At 37.6% G+C, this 16,907-nt stretch overlaps 1 protein-coding gene across 2 annotated transcripts in view; it reads left to right on the forward strand.

The window, feature by feature from the left end:
• LOC122792929 (carboxypeptidase O-like) overlaps positions 1-16,907 on the forward strand; it is a 392,520-nt gene that overhangs the window by 235,665 nt on the left and 139,948 nt on the right. For both annotated transcript variants that reach the window (XM_044060502.1, XM_044060503.1), the window contains exon 9: positions 7,624-7,826. In XM_044060502.1, coding sequence (XP_043916437.1) covers positions 7,624-7,826 — 203 coding nt within the window. The remainder of the gene's footprint in view (positions 1-7,623; positions 7,827-16,907) is intronic.

Genomic DNA, 16,907 nt, shown 5'->3' on the forward strand with positions numbered 1-16,907 from the left:
GGCTGCAAGATACACCTTGATGGAAGCACTCGACTAACAATTTTTAAGTAGCTCACACAAATATTTCAGAATCAGAGGTGCTACCTCCCTTTTGGGACCCCTGTGACTGGCAAGGTATCAACTAGAAATTCTCTTCCATTTGCCAAAGTAAGACTTTCTAGTAGCAGGTTGCAGGTTTTCTTTCTTCCTTTAGTGCCTGCTCCACCTCAACTATATCCAAAGGGGGATGGTGGGTGAGTGTGGGTAAGTAGAACTTATGCAATTTTACTATGTTTTTCATTTGCATTGCTCACATCTGTAATTGATTGCTGCTGAGGTGTATCAAACTCTCCTTGTGCTGTGTGAGTAAATCCAGTCTGTGAGGCAGCCTGTGGTAATTCCCATTGATCAATTCCATATGAAGGGAGAACCAATTTTGCCTGGGCTAAAAGGGAGTCGTCACAATGATTTTGGTAATTCTTTTTGAATCTTTAGAAGTACTCCGGAAATCCCTGGAAAGGGTGGAAAAGCATACAGGAAATTCCAGATCAAGGAAATAACAGAGTAACTATTTTCCATGCTTGGCTGCAAAGATGCCTCAAACAGAACTTTTCTAGTTGTCTGTTTTCTAAGGAGTAAATAGATTTTCTTGAGGTGTCCCCCACATCTGTCAAGGTAGTACCTGAGCTAACTGTGTACATCCAGTATATGTAGACTCTATTCTCCCATTGTTCTTTGGCTCTGTGAAAATAAATGGAAGACTGATGACTTGATTCAAAGTAAGCTCAGAAAAAATTTAGGTTTGAATGAAAGATTGGTGCATTATCCCTGTGGAAAAAACAAATAGTGTTCACCCACCATCAGAGCTTGTAACTCATATACTCACCTTGCAGATGTCAGAGCAACAAGTAAAGTAGTTTTCCACTTGTGAGGGTCTGTCCAGTATCTGCCGAGTTTGTCTGTCACAATGTTTTGCTCTGATGGAATACGCCTGAAGAGTCAGAAAATGCTGTAGACCCAACTCCCAAGCCATCACTGCCAGCCAGCGAAGAAGGTATGACTTTGTATTCCCTTGTTTATTGAGTTACCACATCACTGTGTTATCGTCTGTAACCACCTGTAAACAGCCCAGAGACCATATATGATGCAGATATTTCAAAGCATGAATTACTGCTAACACTTCCTTGAAGTTTATGTGCTTTGGTCTGTCTGAAGAGTCCCATAGACCTTGCACATTTATTCCCTTGGAAAGTGCACCCCAAGCATAATCTGACAGGTATGTCTGGAAAGATTGAACTGGGCTTATAAGAGCAAAAGGAAATTCTGGACTGAGAGACATTTGACCCCTCCACCACTGCAATTCTCACCTTACAACCCCCAGCACAAGAATGTGAAAGTCCAAGGGGTGCAGGTCCTGGGCCCAAGAATGTTTTAGGTACCATTGGATTTTTCTCGTGTGTAATTTGGCAAGTGGTATCATGGATGCCATGAGACCTAGAATCTTGATAAATTCTCTTGAAAGAGCCTAAAGCTGTTGACAAAATATCAGAAAGATCTGCTGGCAAGTTTTTCCCTTTTTTAATGGAAGGCCATTTGCTTTAGTGTATTTGCAAGACTCCTCAAAAAGACAATTTTGTGAGAGGATGTAAGAAAAGACATCTATGAGTTCAAACAAAGTCCCAGATATGACAGAAAAATGGACACCTTTGTTATGGACTCCAAACATTTGGGAAATTACTCTGCAGAAATAATCAAGCCATCTAAATAAGGAAAAATGTGGATTCGCTGCAACGTGCATCGGGCCACCACTAAGCCTAAGCACTTTGTGAACACTTGAGGTGCAGTGGAGAGCCCAAAGGGTAATACAAAGTACTGAAAATGTGATCCAGATAAAGAATACCTTAGACATTTCCAGAAACTGTGAGCAATGGGTTTGTGATGATAAGCGTCTTTGAGATACAGTGTTACCATAAGACAATAGTCTAAGAGCAGTGATTGCAGGATCGACATCTTGAATTTCTTAACCTTCACATAAACATAAAGAAAAGACAGCTCTAACAGAGGTCTCCACTCATACTCCTTTGGTACCAAAAATATCCTGAAATAAAAATATATGTCCATGTGATTTGCAGGTGCTGGTTTTATGACCACTGCTTCTAATATATGTTGTAGCACTGGTGGAAACAAGTCTGTCTAGTTTGGTGGATGTGAGCAAATTCCCCTGACAGAAGAAGAGTCTACCCAATGCCAAGTGAATTCATGAACCACCTTCAATACTTATCTGTCTGAAACTGTATGACACCAGGCTAAGGAGTTAAGGGTTAGATGGTGTGAGAGAGGTAGAAAAACTGGGCAGGAGGTGTGAGCAACATAATCAGATTCTCAGCACAGTCATTCATTAAGTGTAGTTTGACTCTTTTTGGGAAGTTACATCTTTTATTTGGTTTGGAAGACTTATTCTCCAGTCATTATCTTTTCTCGGCCTGCTTGTTATTAGGCTGGGATTTCTGTTTGTTCTGCTTTCTAAAGGCTTGAGAAACAGCCTTGTGAGGGTAGAACCTGGATACCTGAAAATTCTTAGGGACTCCATGCATCAATTTGCCTCTGACATCCCACTGTTTCAAGATCTGTGTAGTTGTAGACCCAAATACCAGATGTAGGCTAGGTGAAGAAGTAAGAATTTCAGACTTCAAATCAGCAAGTTTTGGTTATGCAAACAAACAAGTTTTTCAACACCACAGAATAAGCAGAAACTTTAGACACAATGTCAGCAGAGTCTTCTCAGAGCATGTTTAGAAACTTGAGTGAAGTTAGAAACAATCTAATTTAACTATGACCTGCTTTCTAGAGACAAAGGAGAAGCAAATTCTTCCAAACTATAAGCACATTTTAAACAAAAACTTCCATAAACAGCCCTGATAGCTGAAGATCCTAAAGGCTAACATAGTAGAATCAGTCTCTTACCTTGTTTGTCTAACCACTTGCTTTCCTTATCAGACGGTACTAGGTTAGAGGAAGTCAAATATTTCTTGGTAACAGTTGCTACTGGAATTATTGCAGCAGGGTCAGCTTTCAGTTGGGAATAAAGACATTAGTAATCTAAGAGACCTTATATTCCTCATCAGCTTTCTTTGGAACTGCAGCTGAGGTGCTGCAGAGGCGTTGCTAATTTTTCCATTAAAGAGCAAAAAAAAAAAAAACACCACTGTAATACTCATTGTAGCAATTGGGTTATTACAGTCACATCCATGACCCCCTCCCCAAGTAGCTCTTCAAATAAAGAGCAAAAAGAAAACAAAAACAGGTTGATGGATGGCCAATTACACCCTCCTAACACTTTGCGCCTGGAGCGACTGCTCCTCTTGTCCCACCCTAACTATGCTTCTGACTGCAGCCAGTGAGTCAGGAGCCTTGCAAGCAACTTTAAAAGGGTCTATAAGAGCTGGCAAAATGGGAGGAATAGGTGCAGAATTAGGAACTCTAATCATCTTATAATAGATCATAAAATATGCCAAGTTCTTGGGGGGAGCACTTGTTTGCTCACAAGCAAAAATATCCCTGAGTCTAGCAACAATCTGCAATGGAATAAACTTGTCTAGGATTAACTTCAGGTTATATGTTTGACGTGTAAGAGTTCTGGACCATGGATTCTTGAGAAGAATCACCCTGACTCTGTCAAAATCCTTATCCTCAGAAAACACATACCTGTACTCTGGCAATGCATGCACTAGAACTGTGAAAACGCAAACAGACATTACAATTGACTGACTGCAAAACACTCTTAGCCAAAGATATAATTTCTGATTTATTTACAGAAACTACCTAATCAACTGCCCTGTGTTTAAGATTTTGTTTCTGTTTTTCAAGGAATATCTCTACTGGGAGAACAGTCAGGGGACAAGAGGTCTCTTACCTTGGACAATTCATGTACCTGAAGTGTTTGGTCCTTCCATACCTGTAACAGGTACTGGAACAGCCTCTGAGGACATATCTAATCCTTGGTCCATAGTGGCCATTACAGCTACACCTGAGTGAGCTGAGGCAATAAGTAAGTGGTCTGTGGAACCTTCTTTGGCCACTCCTGAGTCACCAACCATAGGGTGAGAGGATAACTTTACTTTTTTTTTTTTTTTTTTTTTTTTTTTACATACAAGTGGAATGGGAGAAGCAGGACTGGGAATATTATCTATGCTGTAGGCAGACAGGAAAGCTGATTCCCATCACAGTAAGCTCAGTAACAATAGGGGAAGATAAGTATTTTCTTGTAAGCACGATGCTCACTTTCCTCCCCCAAGCAGTCTACAAGCAGTATACTGAAAAACTGTGTCACCTGATCTTAAACTTTTAGCAAGAAATATCTCAGAACATTATTACCTCAGAAATGAGAAAACATGCATTCCAATAGTGAAAGCACAGATCAAGCACTTATTATACAATGACCCCCATTAATATTCCAAAATGTGCATGCTGATTGCCTTGTTATGACCTCGTCAGCACATAGCACAAGCAGTGTGTTTGTCATAACAAGGCCGAAATATGCATATCAATAGCTAGTGGGGTTTGGCTTTATTGGCCTGAAATTGTCCATTAAAATGACTTCAAATGTAAAAGTCATGGGCAATCAGAATTGCCATATAGCTGAAACACCTGATGTTCATAAGGGTCATTTGCATATATCCCATGTGCCTCTGTCACAGGAGGTTTGGGAGGTCACTCAATGGAAGTTCTAGCTTGGCTGGAGTTTTCATTTAGTTTTTAATGTAGAATACCACAAATAGTTGTTCTTTTTATAATAATTAAGGTAGATCAGAAATAATACCACAAATATTCAATAAAATATTTATGAGAGAAAGGGGTTCCCAAAAACGGGCCTTATCTGTTAACCAAGAAATTTTTGACTGATTGATGTTCATCTGGAGCTAAAGAGATGCTTCTCCTTGAGGTGGCAGTAAAATACTGAAGATTTACCTCACTCTAGTTGCTGATATACTTGCCTCCATAAAGGGTACAGCCTATCAGAAGCCAAAGTGAGTAAGAGGGGAGGAGACGGGAGTTAGTGCTTGGGAAGCTGGCTGTGTGCTGTGTCCTTTGACGAATGCTACATATAGGCCACTGCAGCAGTGAGAATAAAGAACATTTGCAACTACTCAGGTCTATGTTATGAACTATTCAGCTGATCAAGTCACTGGAAGCTCCTCCCTTTTATCAAATAAACCACCACTCTTTCCATGAAAGAATTGATTCAATTACCTAGTGACACATCTACTACAAATATGTGTTGACTAGTTTACTAATTGGTTATTCAAGTAATGTAACACTTATGTCAAGTGCAATACTCTCATGAGAGAATATATTCCAGTATCATATAGCTAAATAAAACTCTGCATGTTGTGGACACAATCATATTTAGTTCCCAGCATGGGAACCAGTGAGTCTGCAGTAAATGTTTGTTTTGTAAGTGCCTGTTACAAAACATCTTAATGGAGCTGACAAGAGGAATTTTAAAAGAATATGGCAGTACAGACTTTCTAATCCTTGGTAATTTATTAAAGCTACTTGATCATTAAGTATTAACAACATATTGACCTTCCTATAGTTGAGAAAATTAGTGATTAAGTCATAGATTGTGAATACATAGCAAGGAATGAACAGGTACAATATACAGATAGGATAACTACCAAAAATCATTCAAACTAAACATCACAGGTGCTGCAGGCCAGAATCAAACAAGGGTGGGAGGGTAATCTCAAATGTGTGACACTTCGTTGAAAGGAAACTTGGTCTAAATGTGTGACGCTAGGGCTAAACTATACGAATATTCTGTAAGGTAATTCACAATTATTTCAAGTGTGCAGCAATAAACCACTGTATGCGAATACAAATGTACATAATTTGACAAGTTTATTAGAGAGAAACAGTGAATCAAGTATAGTGACATTTCAAAAAAGGAAAGGTACCTATCTGTGCTCTGCCATTATTGTAGATTATTCAGTGAAGGTCCATTCATTGCATTGTCTGATTAAGGGAGAACATCAGGAAGTTAAAAAAAAAGCATTTCACATGTATATCCAGTGGAGTGACATACCTGGCAAGTTGTGATTCTTTTGAGGCGGTCTATGTTGGCAAAACTTTGAGAAAGTTAAACCAAAGGATTTATGGATATCAGTATACTCTGAAAAATAAACAGGTTGACTATGCCTAATTCTGCCATAGCCCTGTGTGTGTGCTAATTTTAGAAGACATTAAGTTTTTTTTGTTTTTGTCTTTGTTTGTTTTGTATGAAGTTACTGCTATGGTAAGAGGGGGGATTTTAAATTTATTTTAGAAAGATGAGAATGTGAATGGCAACTTTAATTAAATGTTTCTGAATGTCCCGAAATTAACTGAGATTTCCATTCGAAGTGTTTTAGTACTACGACTGAGAAAATTATCTCTTTAAACGTGATTATTGAATAAGTATATATAATTGGTTTTATTGTATTATTGATTGTTCTGATGAAATCTGATAATAAACAGAAGAAAGTGCTTTACGATTATCTTGGTTTCCTGTCCTCTATATTCAATGGTATTGATTTTGTTGTTTTTATCTTTTAACTAGCAGTCAAGAAACCACTGTGAAAAAAAGTAAACAGTGTTTATGTACTGAGAGTGTGACAAACACAGAAACAACTGATTATATATACTGAGTATTATGCAAAATATTTTTTACTTCCAAATCCTTACTTTACTATGTAAACATACTAGATATGCTTGTGATAGCAATTTCAGTGATTTTGCATCAAGATTATAAAGTGATATTTTTCAATGAACAAAACAGTATTAAACATTATTTTATTTGTTTAATTATTGATTCATTTTTCCTGAGTCCTGTTTAATCTAGCACAGGAGACCAAATGGGGAATCTCAGAAAAAATATAACTTACCTGAGGTTTTGCAACCTTGGAGTTACTTATAATACTGTGGGAAGAAATTGCCAGGGAATTGTTATGGCTAGGCTTGTATAGGCCCTATATAGCCTAGTACCACCCTATGAACCTATAATTAGTTACGTAGTACAAATTTCCTTATAAGTGAGTATAAGGGATTGCCTCATCATAAAAAACGTTGTGCAGCCTGCCTATTTTGGTTGCTGGTCTTGACTGAACAACTTTAAAGAAGACTAGATTGATAAGATGAACTGCATTCACACTTTTCATATAGTATATCTGACTCAAGCTCAGGTCAGTTTAATAGTTGAGAAAAGGACTGTATTAGCATCTTATGGAAATTATACTGTGTTAGGACCTACATACCATGAGCATCACTATATCATACACAACTGCATTTATCATAGAACAGGCATTATTCATATTGTTCTAAATGTAGAGTTGTGAGTTTGAGGAAGTGTGTATCTTAAATACATATCATATGTGAGTGAGGTATAACATACAAATGGCATTGTTAGCCTTCCTCCAGCAAGAAACAATAGAACAGTATTTTGCATTCCTCTTCAGTGCCTATTTTCACCAAAAATATACTAAAACAGCAATGTGCATATTTTCCATCTGTCACCAGAGCACCAAAGAAAACCAAGTGTCAGATAACTGGCTATAAAAGTAAAATTTGGCGTTGTTATATTTAAAAATGTAATTTTTTTAACTGAAGGTATTGGAGCCTCCTCGGATTGTTGTTCCCAAACATTTTGTGGCGTAGAGCCAGCATCTGAGCCTGAAGTGAAAGTTGTTGCAGATTTTGTGACTAGCAACAAGGATGACATTTTGGCTTTTCTGACTTTTCACTCTTATGGACAACTGATCCTTACTCCATATGGTTACACGGAGCAGCCTGCTGCCAACCATGATGAGCTGGTAAGAAATCATATTGTCTCTTTTGACTTAAAATAACTTTTTTTAATTCTTATACATGTACCAGTAATACAATAGTTTAAAAACATATTGTAGATATGGTTAGTGCAAATTTTTTCATATCATTTTGTTAAATACAAAAACATGCAGATTTAGGCAGCTCTTGAGAAATCTAACTTTTTGGTTCCAAACATCACAAGAAGAATTTTCCAAACAGGCTCATTTGCTGACTTAAAAAATACAATTTTAATATTTTCTGTGTGTGTGTTGGGGCAAAGTAGAGACATCTAAAACCCCCCACCTTAAACACAATCATATCTAGAAGTGTTGCATTACAGGAAAAGGGATACAGAGGGTTATCTGAATCAGTAGCTAATACAATTAGGTAAAATGGATGTGAACCTACAAATTAGGTCTACAAGGTGCACCCCTTTGCATTTTGGTCTCTGTTTTATGATGTCAGTTACACTGGACTACCACACCCAAGATTATCCTTTCACTTACTCTGTTGTACCAGTTTGAAATATTTAAATACATGGATATGGACAATACAAACAGACATACTGGTAGTAGATTAGGTAGATTACTGCAAAGATCTATGTAAATACAACAGTGAATGTTCACTTAACACAACAGCCAGATATGAATAATATGGTGTCATGTTTTAGAGCCTGCTGTGGCCCACCTCAGGAACAAACAAGCCATCATTGGGATTTAGGGTTTCCAGAGATTTGAAATGCCTATCGACACACTTTTCTATGAGCTTATTTCAGACCTTTTCATTTGCTCTATGCAATATCCTCTTATTAAATTTTAGTACTGCTGTATTCTGATATTTGGAAAGAAGAACTCTTACATAAAAACACACAAAAGATTTTGTGATAGATAAAGCCCAAGTGTTCACCTAATTTGCAAATTTCCCTTATTTTGCATGCTACAGATATTCTTGCCAAATAACAGCTAATTTACTCCATTCTGCTCTAGAATTGTACTAGGACTATCCTATACATTCTTGAAGCACTGTATTGTTTTTGTTATCACACCACTATGATAAAGCTGCCAGTTTATCTACCGCCTTCTCGCTAAAGTTAATGCTTCTTCATATCACTACTGAGTCATTCAGCTTTGACTTTCAAATGGAGTTTTTGTTGCACTTTGTTAGAAAAATGTATATATTGCTTAAACTAATACAGTACATAAAGGGTTAAAAGTTAATGCATTTATTCTGTAAATAATGTATAAATATCTGTAACTTCAGCAAGAATAACTGACGCCTGAAAGTTTGCTTACTTAGCTGTTCTTTATGCTGAACTCAGGGTCGCACCTTGAGAAAAACAACTGTTGCATGTCAAGAAAAGACAGCTGAAGGACAAAGTGATAAGGACTGGGGGCCCTGTGGTCAGCTAGGTCCTGAGAAAATATTTTTTGCAGGTCAGCATTGTCAGCTAATTTATGGTGTATATGCAGAACACTGTATAAAAGAAGCTAGCTGAGCTTAGGAAAATCCGACAAATCTTGCACCTACATGCTTTGTCTCCTTGCTGCAAGTAATAAAGGATGCCTTGCTTGAACCTTACGTGATTTGATTTCTGTTGCATATTTTCTTTTTACACACTTTTTCTAAAATATGTCACCCTCATGAAATCTATTGATTCCATTGAGAAATTGTAGCTTGTTTTCATTTTTTCCTTCAAGGCTTTGCATACTGAAGTTGTTTAAATTCTGATATAGAGTCTGCACCATTTTTTTATAATTTTCTGTATTGTTTCACTGAATGACAGTATTTGTAGTGACATGGTCATCAGAAGAACATCCAGCACCCTTAAAGGGCTTACCATGTGTTAACATTGGACACTAGATTCAATTTTTCCCTCCGGTTGCTACCTTTCCATATATATCTTTGTTTCAGCTCTAAATTAATTGTCACATTATTTCCCTACCATTAGGTCTTCTGATATAAATGTCCATGTGTCCTTTTCCATTTCTTCTCTTTCTGTTATCATATTTTCTGTCGCACACTCTTGATTTACACTTTTATTTCTTACGTGTGTTACTCTACAAGTCTTTACACCATAACTATACTGTTTTAAGCTGTAAACTGGACAGATTGTTTGCCAGTGTGAAGTCCTTTCTCATGCTCACAGAAGATCCCAACATATCCTTGCACATTAGCTCTACTGCATATACGTTTCCATCAATTCTACCAATAAAGTAAAGGAAAAGGCCAAGAATTCATTTGGACTGCAGGCTAGACATTGCTTTCCCCATCAAGGATTGATATCAGAGTATCGGCAAATAGAAAGAAATATTGGGATCCTAAGTGAAAGACCACTGGTAGAGTTTTTAGTAGAATCTAGTACAGAAGCTGGTGTTAAAAAGGGATAATTGGTAAGGCATATAAAATACTGCTTGACAACTATAGGAATCAGTCAGAGGAGGTTAGAAAGGATTGGGAAGAGAAACTGGATAAGCAATTCACAAACAAACAATAGGGGTATATGTATGGCTCCCAAATATGCAACAAATTCTAGAAGATTTAGGATGTTTGCTTAGAAGGGTTTGCATAGTTTTATACCTCAAGAAGACTCCAAAGAATTCTTCCTCAGGTAGTTGGCAAATTTTATAGGTGTGATGGGGAAGTAAGAGGTAAGTGGGAACATATTTTTGGGAGTGTAATGAGTTGACAGACTTTAAAAATTCCTGCAGACTACTCTAACAAACATACTGATTGAGGAAACTGTTATAACTAAGAAATGATTTTTTGAGCTATGATACAGAAGCAGAATTACTTAGACATAGTAAAGCCCTGTTGAGTTTAATCCTGGTGGCTGTCAAAAAACAACTGCTAGAAAATGGAAATCAAAGTCTAAAGCAACTGTACTAGAAACAGTGAATATACTAACCGAGATAAAACAACTGGAAGTGGGATCTTTAAAAAAGGGTAGGAATAAATTACATAGGAAAAATGGAAATTGTGGAAACAATATACGAGAATAATGTTTTGAAGCAGAGGAATGAGGTTTAAGGGAAGACAGAAATTGAATGAGCTTTGTAATGTTTGACTAAAAATGAGTGGATAAATTATAAGTGATGTTTAACGTTTGCAACTGAAAATTTTTCAATATAATTTGTTTTCATTTATATAAATGTATAATTGCCTCTGTCATAAGTAACATTTTAATAAAGATGTTTCTTGTTTAAAAAAATTAAGACATAAAGAAAATCCAGACCTGACCTTGTTCATAACTTGCCTGGTAATTAGCAATCGATCAATCCTGTTTCAATGTGCTCCTGTACTTACTATTAGTCTTATTTTTTTCTTTTCTTTTTTATTCATTTGTTAATCAGGTAAACGCCTGGGCATAAGTGTCTCTTTTCAGGGACATCCTAAGAAAACTGTCTGCTTAAATGATCTACTTACAGATACACAGCAGGAAAATTTAAGGCTGAGGGGATCAAACGTAAATTAAGCTCATTAGCGGCTTGTAGTCTTAATCTTCTGAGATAAGCTGCCATTACATTTATATGACACAGTTTTGCTCAGAGTGGCACCCTTCAGTCTTCTTCCAAGATTAATAAGTAAGAAAGGAAATGGGGCTGGATGTTACTACAAGTATATGGTAGCTTAGGCTGGTGGTCAGAGATGGAAATGTCCAGAAGAATACAACAGTCCATTGTTCATTTTCATATAAAAAATAAAAAATATCAAAAAGGAATGCCATTTAATGATTAAGGAAAAATCCAGAGTCACTGAATGCTACAAGTATGAAAATTAGTTCCTTATGTTTATGGATTGTTGTCTCCCACAGAAATGGAACAGCTTAGTAGCAAGAATATAAACATGTCAGCTATAAGCTACACAACTGAGTGAAATGTAACAGAGTGCTGATAGGTTTCCTGAACTTGACAAAGTGTTTACACAGAAAACACAAGCATAAATCTATTCACAGAGAGGTAAAGCAAAACTAGAGTTGTGAAACCAACAATGACACAGCCATTCCTGCTTATCTTTTGTCTGCCTCCTGGAGACCAGAAAATCAGTCAGGCAGGTTCAACACTGATGTGCGGCAGCCTAGGAAGTTCATGAACTGGAAAGAGAAAGAAGGAATGAAGGAGATATAAGAGGTATGGGAATGAATTCTGCCATCAACTGTTTCTTTTCCTTACTTCTTTGCAGTATCTTTCTGAGATCACCAGGTGCATGTGAAGCTTGGACACCTGTCCTGTCCTCTACTGAGCAGTTTAACCAAGGACATGTCTATTTCTCAGTCTTTGGTGTTATGTCATTGAGCAAATTTTGAAATACAGTTGCCTGTTCTGTAAGTATAACACTTTAATATACAATATATACCTACTGCGTTACAGGGCATGCTCAACAGACTGTTTCATGGCAAACTCAGCATCAGATTATCCTATAACATCTGGAGTACATCAATGTTAAATTTTAGGCATTTTACTCTCTCCAAGCAAGTTTCTTGCAGGAGAGTTCTTCAGAGAGAGAAGAGAGATCAGTATCATTGTTACATTGGTGATACTCTCTCTTTTCCTCTGAAAATGTTATTGGCTGAGGATTCATTAGGTGGGGATCTACCATGCATCCAAAACTGGATGACTGCTAATCACCTGAGACTGAACATGTCCAACACTGGATTTATGAACATTTATGCCACCACAAGGGAATCTAATTGTTCAGCCTTTAACTCTGTAGTTGATACATAATAGTGATAGGTTGACTTTGGTGAAGAAGGTGAGAAATCATGGAGTAATTTTTACAAACACACTGACACTTATTGATGAGATGTCCTCAGTTGTGAAGACCTCCTGATGACCTCTGAGTGGTGTTGCATGCCTTGATTTCTTCACAGTTTGATAACAATTCCCTTCCCTGAGACTATCTCACAGCAAACAGAATCATTTGCAGCTAGGTCAGTATTTACTTACAGGTACTTCGGGTACTTCTCATTTTGTTAAGATTGCTGTCATTCTGAGGAGTCCATTAACATATTATGTATTATTATTATTTATTGTTTGTTAACCGGGTTAGTCCAGCTGGGCTTGTGGCCCATTTTCAGTGGAGACCCGAGGAGAAAAGCTCCAAATACAAATACAGACATTTGCAACATTACAAAATATAAGTACAGAGTTTTGTAAAACTTGGAAAAGGCAAAAATACAGAAAGTTGCCACATTAGTAACAGATAATGTGAGTATATTATATCAAAATTATTATGTACAGGAAATAACAGTTTTACATTAATAGATGCACTGCTTAGCAATTAAGAGAGTGTCAGTTTGAGAATATGTGTAAGGCAGGCTAGAGGGGGGCATGCAAAAGAAATAGGAAAGCTGTATAATAATAAAAATGTATAATATAAAGAATACTTTGGAAAGATGTAAAGAGAAAGACCTATGACATATTGTTACATTTTGCAAAGAAAAATGATTTAGGAGTGTAGTTAGTGGTGTGGGTGTTTTAGGTGGGAGCATGTGAAGGACATTCCCATTTGGAGGCGAGATGGGAGTGAAGCATGGATTTGCAGTTGTTATGGTTTGGTATGTTACGTAGTGGTGTGGGGAGAGCATTCCACAGTTTGGCTATGGTGTGGGATAGCAATAGTTGGCCAGGTGGGTGTATGGGTTTGTGTACATGTAGGAGGTTTTGGCCTTTGGATCTCAGGGTGCGTCCAGGTATGTAGGGTGTTAGAGATTTGGAAAGAGAGGGGCATTCTGTTGGTTTAAAGATGAGTTTGTGGGCTGTTGTAAGTTGTAGGTATTTTAGGTAGTTGTGGAGTTCAAGCCAGTTCAGGGTGTGAAGGGAGTGGCAGTGATGGGAGGAGTTCTTAGAATTGGTTGCAAATTTGCAGATTTTATTGTAACAAGCTTCGAGTTTGGAACGGAGGCCAAGTTGTAGGTTGGAGAATAGAGGAGCACCATACAAGAGAGAGGGGAGAAAGAAGGTTGATGCAAGGGTTTGATGGGAGGAGGGAGTTAGGAAGCAGTTATATCTGTAGAGAAGACCAATTTTCTGGTTGTTTATTTTGATTGCAGAGAGGATGTGGGAATCGAATTTTACCCTGAAAAATCTTATTGTTGATTTATTTACCTCTTCACAGTCTGGGTCCACACACTTCAAGGAGCTCCTGGTCCACTATTGCCTGCCTTGGCCTCTATCAGAGGCATGACGACAGTGGGGTAAACTTCAGAGTTGACTGGTAGTGCAGAACTGGCATTTATTTCCAAACAGACATGTCTGAATGTTGGTACAGAAATGAAAGGTGATACCGCTTTTGCAGTCAGGACACTGGACTGAAGCATTTCAGTGCTCCATACGTAATATGAGCTATAGCAAGCAGTTTGCTACAATTATTAGAAGTAAAAACAGTTTTGTTTGTTTTCTTTTAAGTTTTGCAGTAGGAACTTTTTTTTTTTTTTGCTCAACTTAATGTTGAGGGGCACCAGATCTGGAAACCGGACTAGGCATTAGAAACGTCAGCTATGTCTCTGGCCTCTACATTCTTCTTTCTTGGAATTATTGGCTATTCTCCAGTCCCATCTTGAATCTTCACCAGACAAGGACATTTACCACCAAGCCTTTAACTCTGGAATCTTCTCCCCTAGAGGCTGAGGGAATTCTCCCATGTTAACTGTCTTTAGAAGATCCAACAAACCCACTTATTTGGCCTCACCTTTAATAAATTTAAACTACATATATTACTTCATTTTATTACAGACACAATTCAGTATGCTACTTTTTATAAGCTGTTTGCGCTCCTTTTTTTTCTTGCCATGATTGGTTTTACTTACGTTGTTATCACTTTTAACTTTTAATAAGGTTACATAATCTTTCACCTTTGTTATTTCCTTTTAATTTTTAAGTTATGTACTGTTTACTTCAATGCTCTTTAACACTATGATTGTTCACCGCACTGAGGACCGTGTGAATTGGGCATCATATACCTAAATTCACATTCACAGATAAATCTTCTAATTACTTGACCTGTATATTGTGGACCATTGCCAAATATGAAAATATCAGGTATTCCCTGACAAGAATATAGACTTTAATGGATTAATTATACTTGCTATACATACCAGTTTGATTTTTTTCAGGGAAATTGAATAATAATAATTTGTAAACATAAGCTAAATGGCTTCTTTGAACTGGAACAATCTGTACCCAGTATGTTCCATGAACAATCAGGAAATTTGTAAACTAGCATCTCTTTTTATATTGCTGTAATATGCATTACAGGTGGCACTCTTTTGCAATACGTTTTTGATTTGTGTTGACATTCCTTGCCAAAATGTTATATTTCTTGCTCTTTCTTTACATTTTACCATTGTCAGATATGATTTATGTATCCTTTTAAGCATCATTTTTTTATTTGATTTGGAGCTATTACTCTGCTATATTTTTTCTCTTAATAAACATTATTAAAACATTAACATCCAATAAAACTAGCTATTACTTGGGTTCCTATTACGTGATCGCAGACGCATTCTGTTGAATGCGTCTTGATCGAACATAAAATAACGAAAAGGCAAAACAGCGAAGCGGCTTTTAAGTGAATTCTTTCCCTGGGAAAGAATTTGCTTGGCCGCTTCCGTTACTTTGCCATTTTCTGCACTGTAGTGCAATCTCAGAGTTGGTAAATGTAAGTAGGGGGGTGTGGGGGCACAGCCCCTCACATTGGGTGATGTGGGGGGCAAAGTCCCCCACTTTATACAATGTTTTAAAGTTTTTTTTTTTGGAACAGAGATTTTTTTCCCTTGGAAAAAAAATCACTGTTCCGAGGTTTCGACATTGTAAGCTTTCGCTTACATGGGGTTGGTTAATCATTGTTCGCTTTTTTAAGCATTTGATGGTATAATATAGACCCTATTATTCAGGATGCAAATCATTCAAAATCTAACAGCTGCACAGTAAAAAAAAAAAAAAAAAAAAAAGGAGAGCATATATATATATATATATATATACACACACACACACATACACATAGTAATAAGAAGTTATGTACTCACCATAACTTTCCATCTGAGTAGATAAACTTCATTTGTCTGCAACCTGTGGGATACGGATCCGATCTCAGATCCGAGACGGCAACTTTACAAAGCTTAGATCCGAGCTCCTAGCTCCTCCCTTTACCCATAATCCCCTGCCAACCATGATTGACCTCAAATCAAGTTTGCCCGTAACTAATATAGCAGGCAGTTCATTACCTTTTCAAAAGGGTAATAATAACATGTCCTAAATATCTGTGAAGGTCAGGGGGACGGAAGGGGGGAATGGTTGCAGACAAATGAAGTTTACCTACTCAGATGGAACGTTATGGTGAGTACATAACTTCTTAATCTGAAGTAGTTAACTTCATTTGGTCTGCAACCTGTGGGACAGAGTCCCCAGCTACCTAAACCTTGGGCGGCCTTCATGGAAGGATATTCCGGAGCACTGCGGAGCCAAAAGAAGTTCTCCCTCTGAAGATAATGTCCAGCTTATAATGATTTATGAAGGTATGAGGTGAAGCCCAAGTGGCTGCTGAACAGATATCATCCAAGGAAACTCTGGATTTGAAGGCAGCAGATGTAGCCATAGACCGAGTTGAGTGGGCATGAACTCCTTGAGGTGCGGGTCTGCCGGAATTCTGATAAGACGCGATGATGCACTGTGAAATCCATTTCGACAAAGTAACTTTAGAGACTGGATTACCCAGATTAAATTTAGCAAAGAAGACGAACAACTGGTCGGATCGTCTGTGACCAGATGTCCTATGAATATAAAACCGGAGTTGTCTATGCACGTCCAAGGAATGCAGTTTGTACTCTCCTTTGTTCTGGTAGTTAGGAAAGAAGACCAGCAGATTGATAGACTGATTGATATTCGTCACAGAAACCACCTTTGGAAGGAAGGAGGGACTGGTCCTGAGGTAAACTGTATCCTTGTGAAAGGCTAAGTATGGAGGTGAGACAGAAAGAGCCTGTAATTCAGGTACTCTCCTAGCTGAAGTAATAGCCACCAGAAAGTCTGTTTTCCACGACAGATATTTGAAGTCTATTGATGCCGCGGGTTCGAAGGGAGGAGCCATCA

Source organism: Protopterus annectens, chromosome 2.part0 (genome assembly GCF_019279795.1).
Source record: "Protopterus annectens isolate FY-2018-M chromosome 2.part0, PAN1.0, whole genome shotgun sequence".
NCBI lineage: Eukaryota > Metazoa > Chordata > Ceratodontiformes > Protopteridae > Protopterus > Protopterus annectens.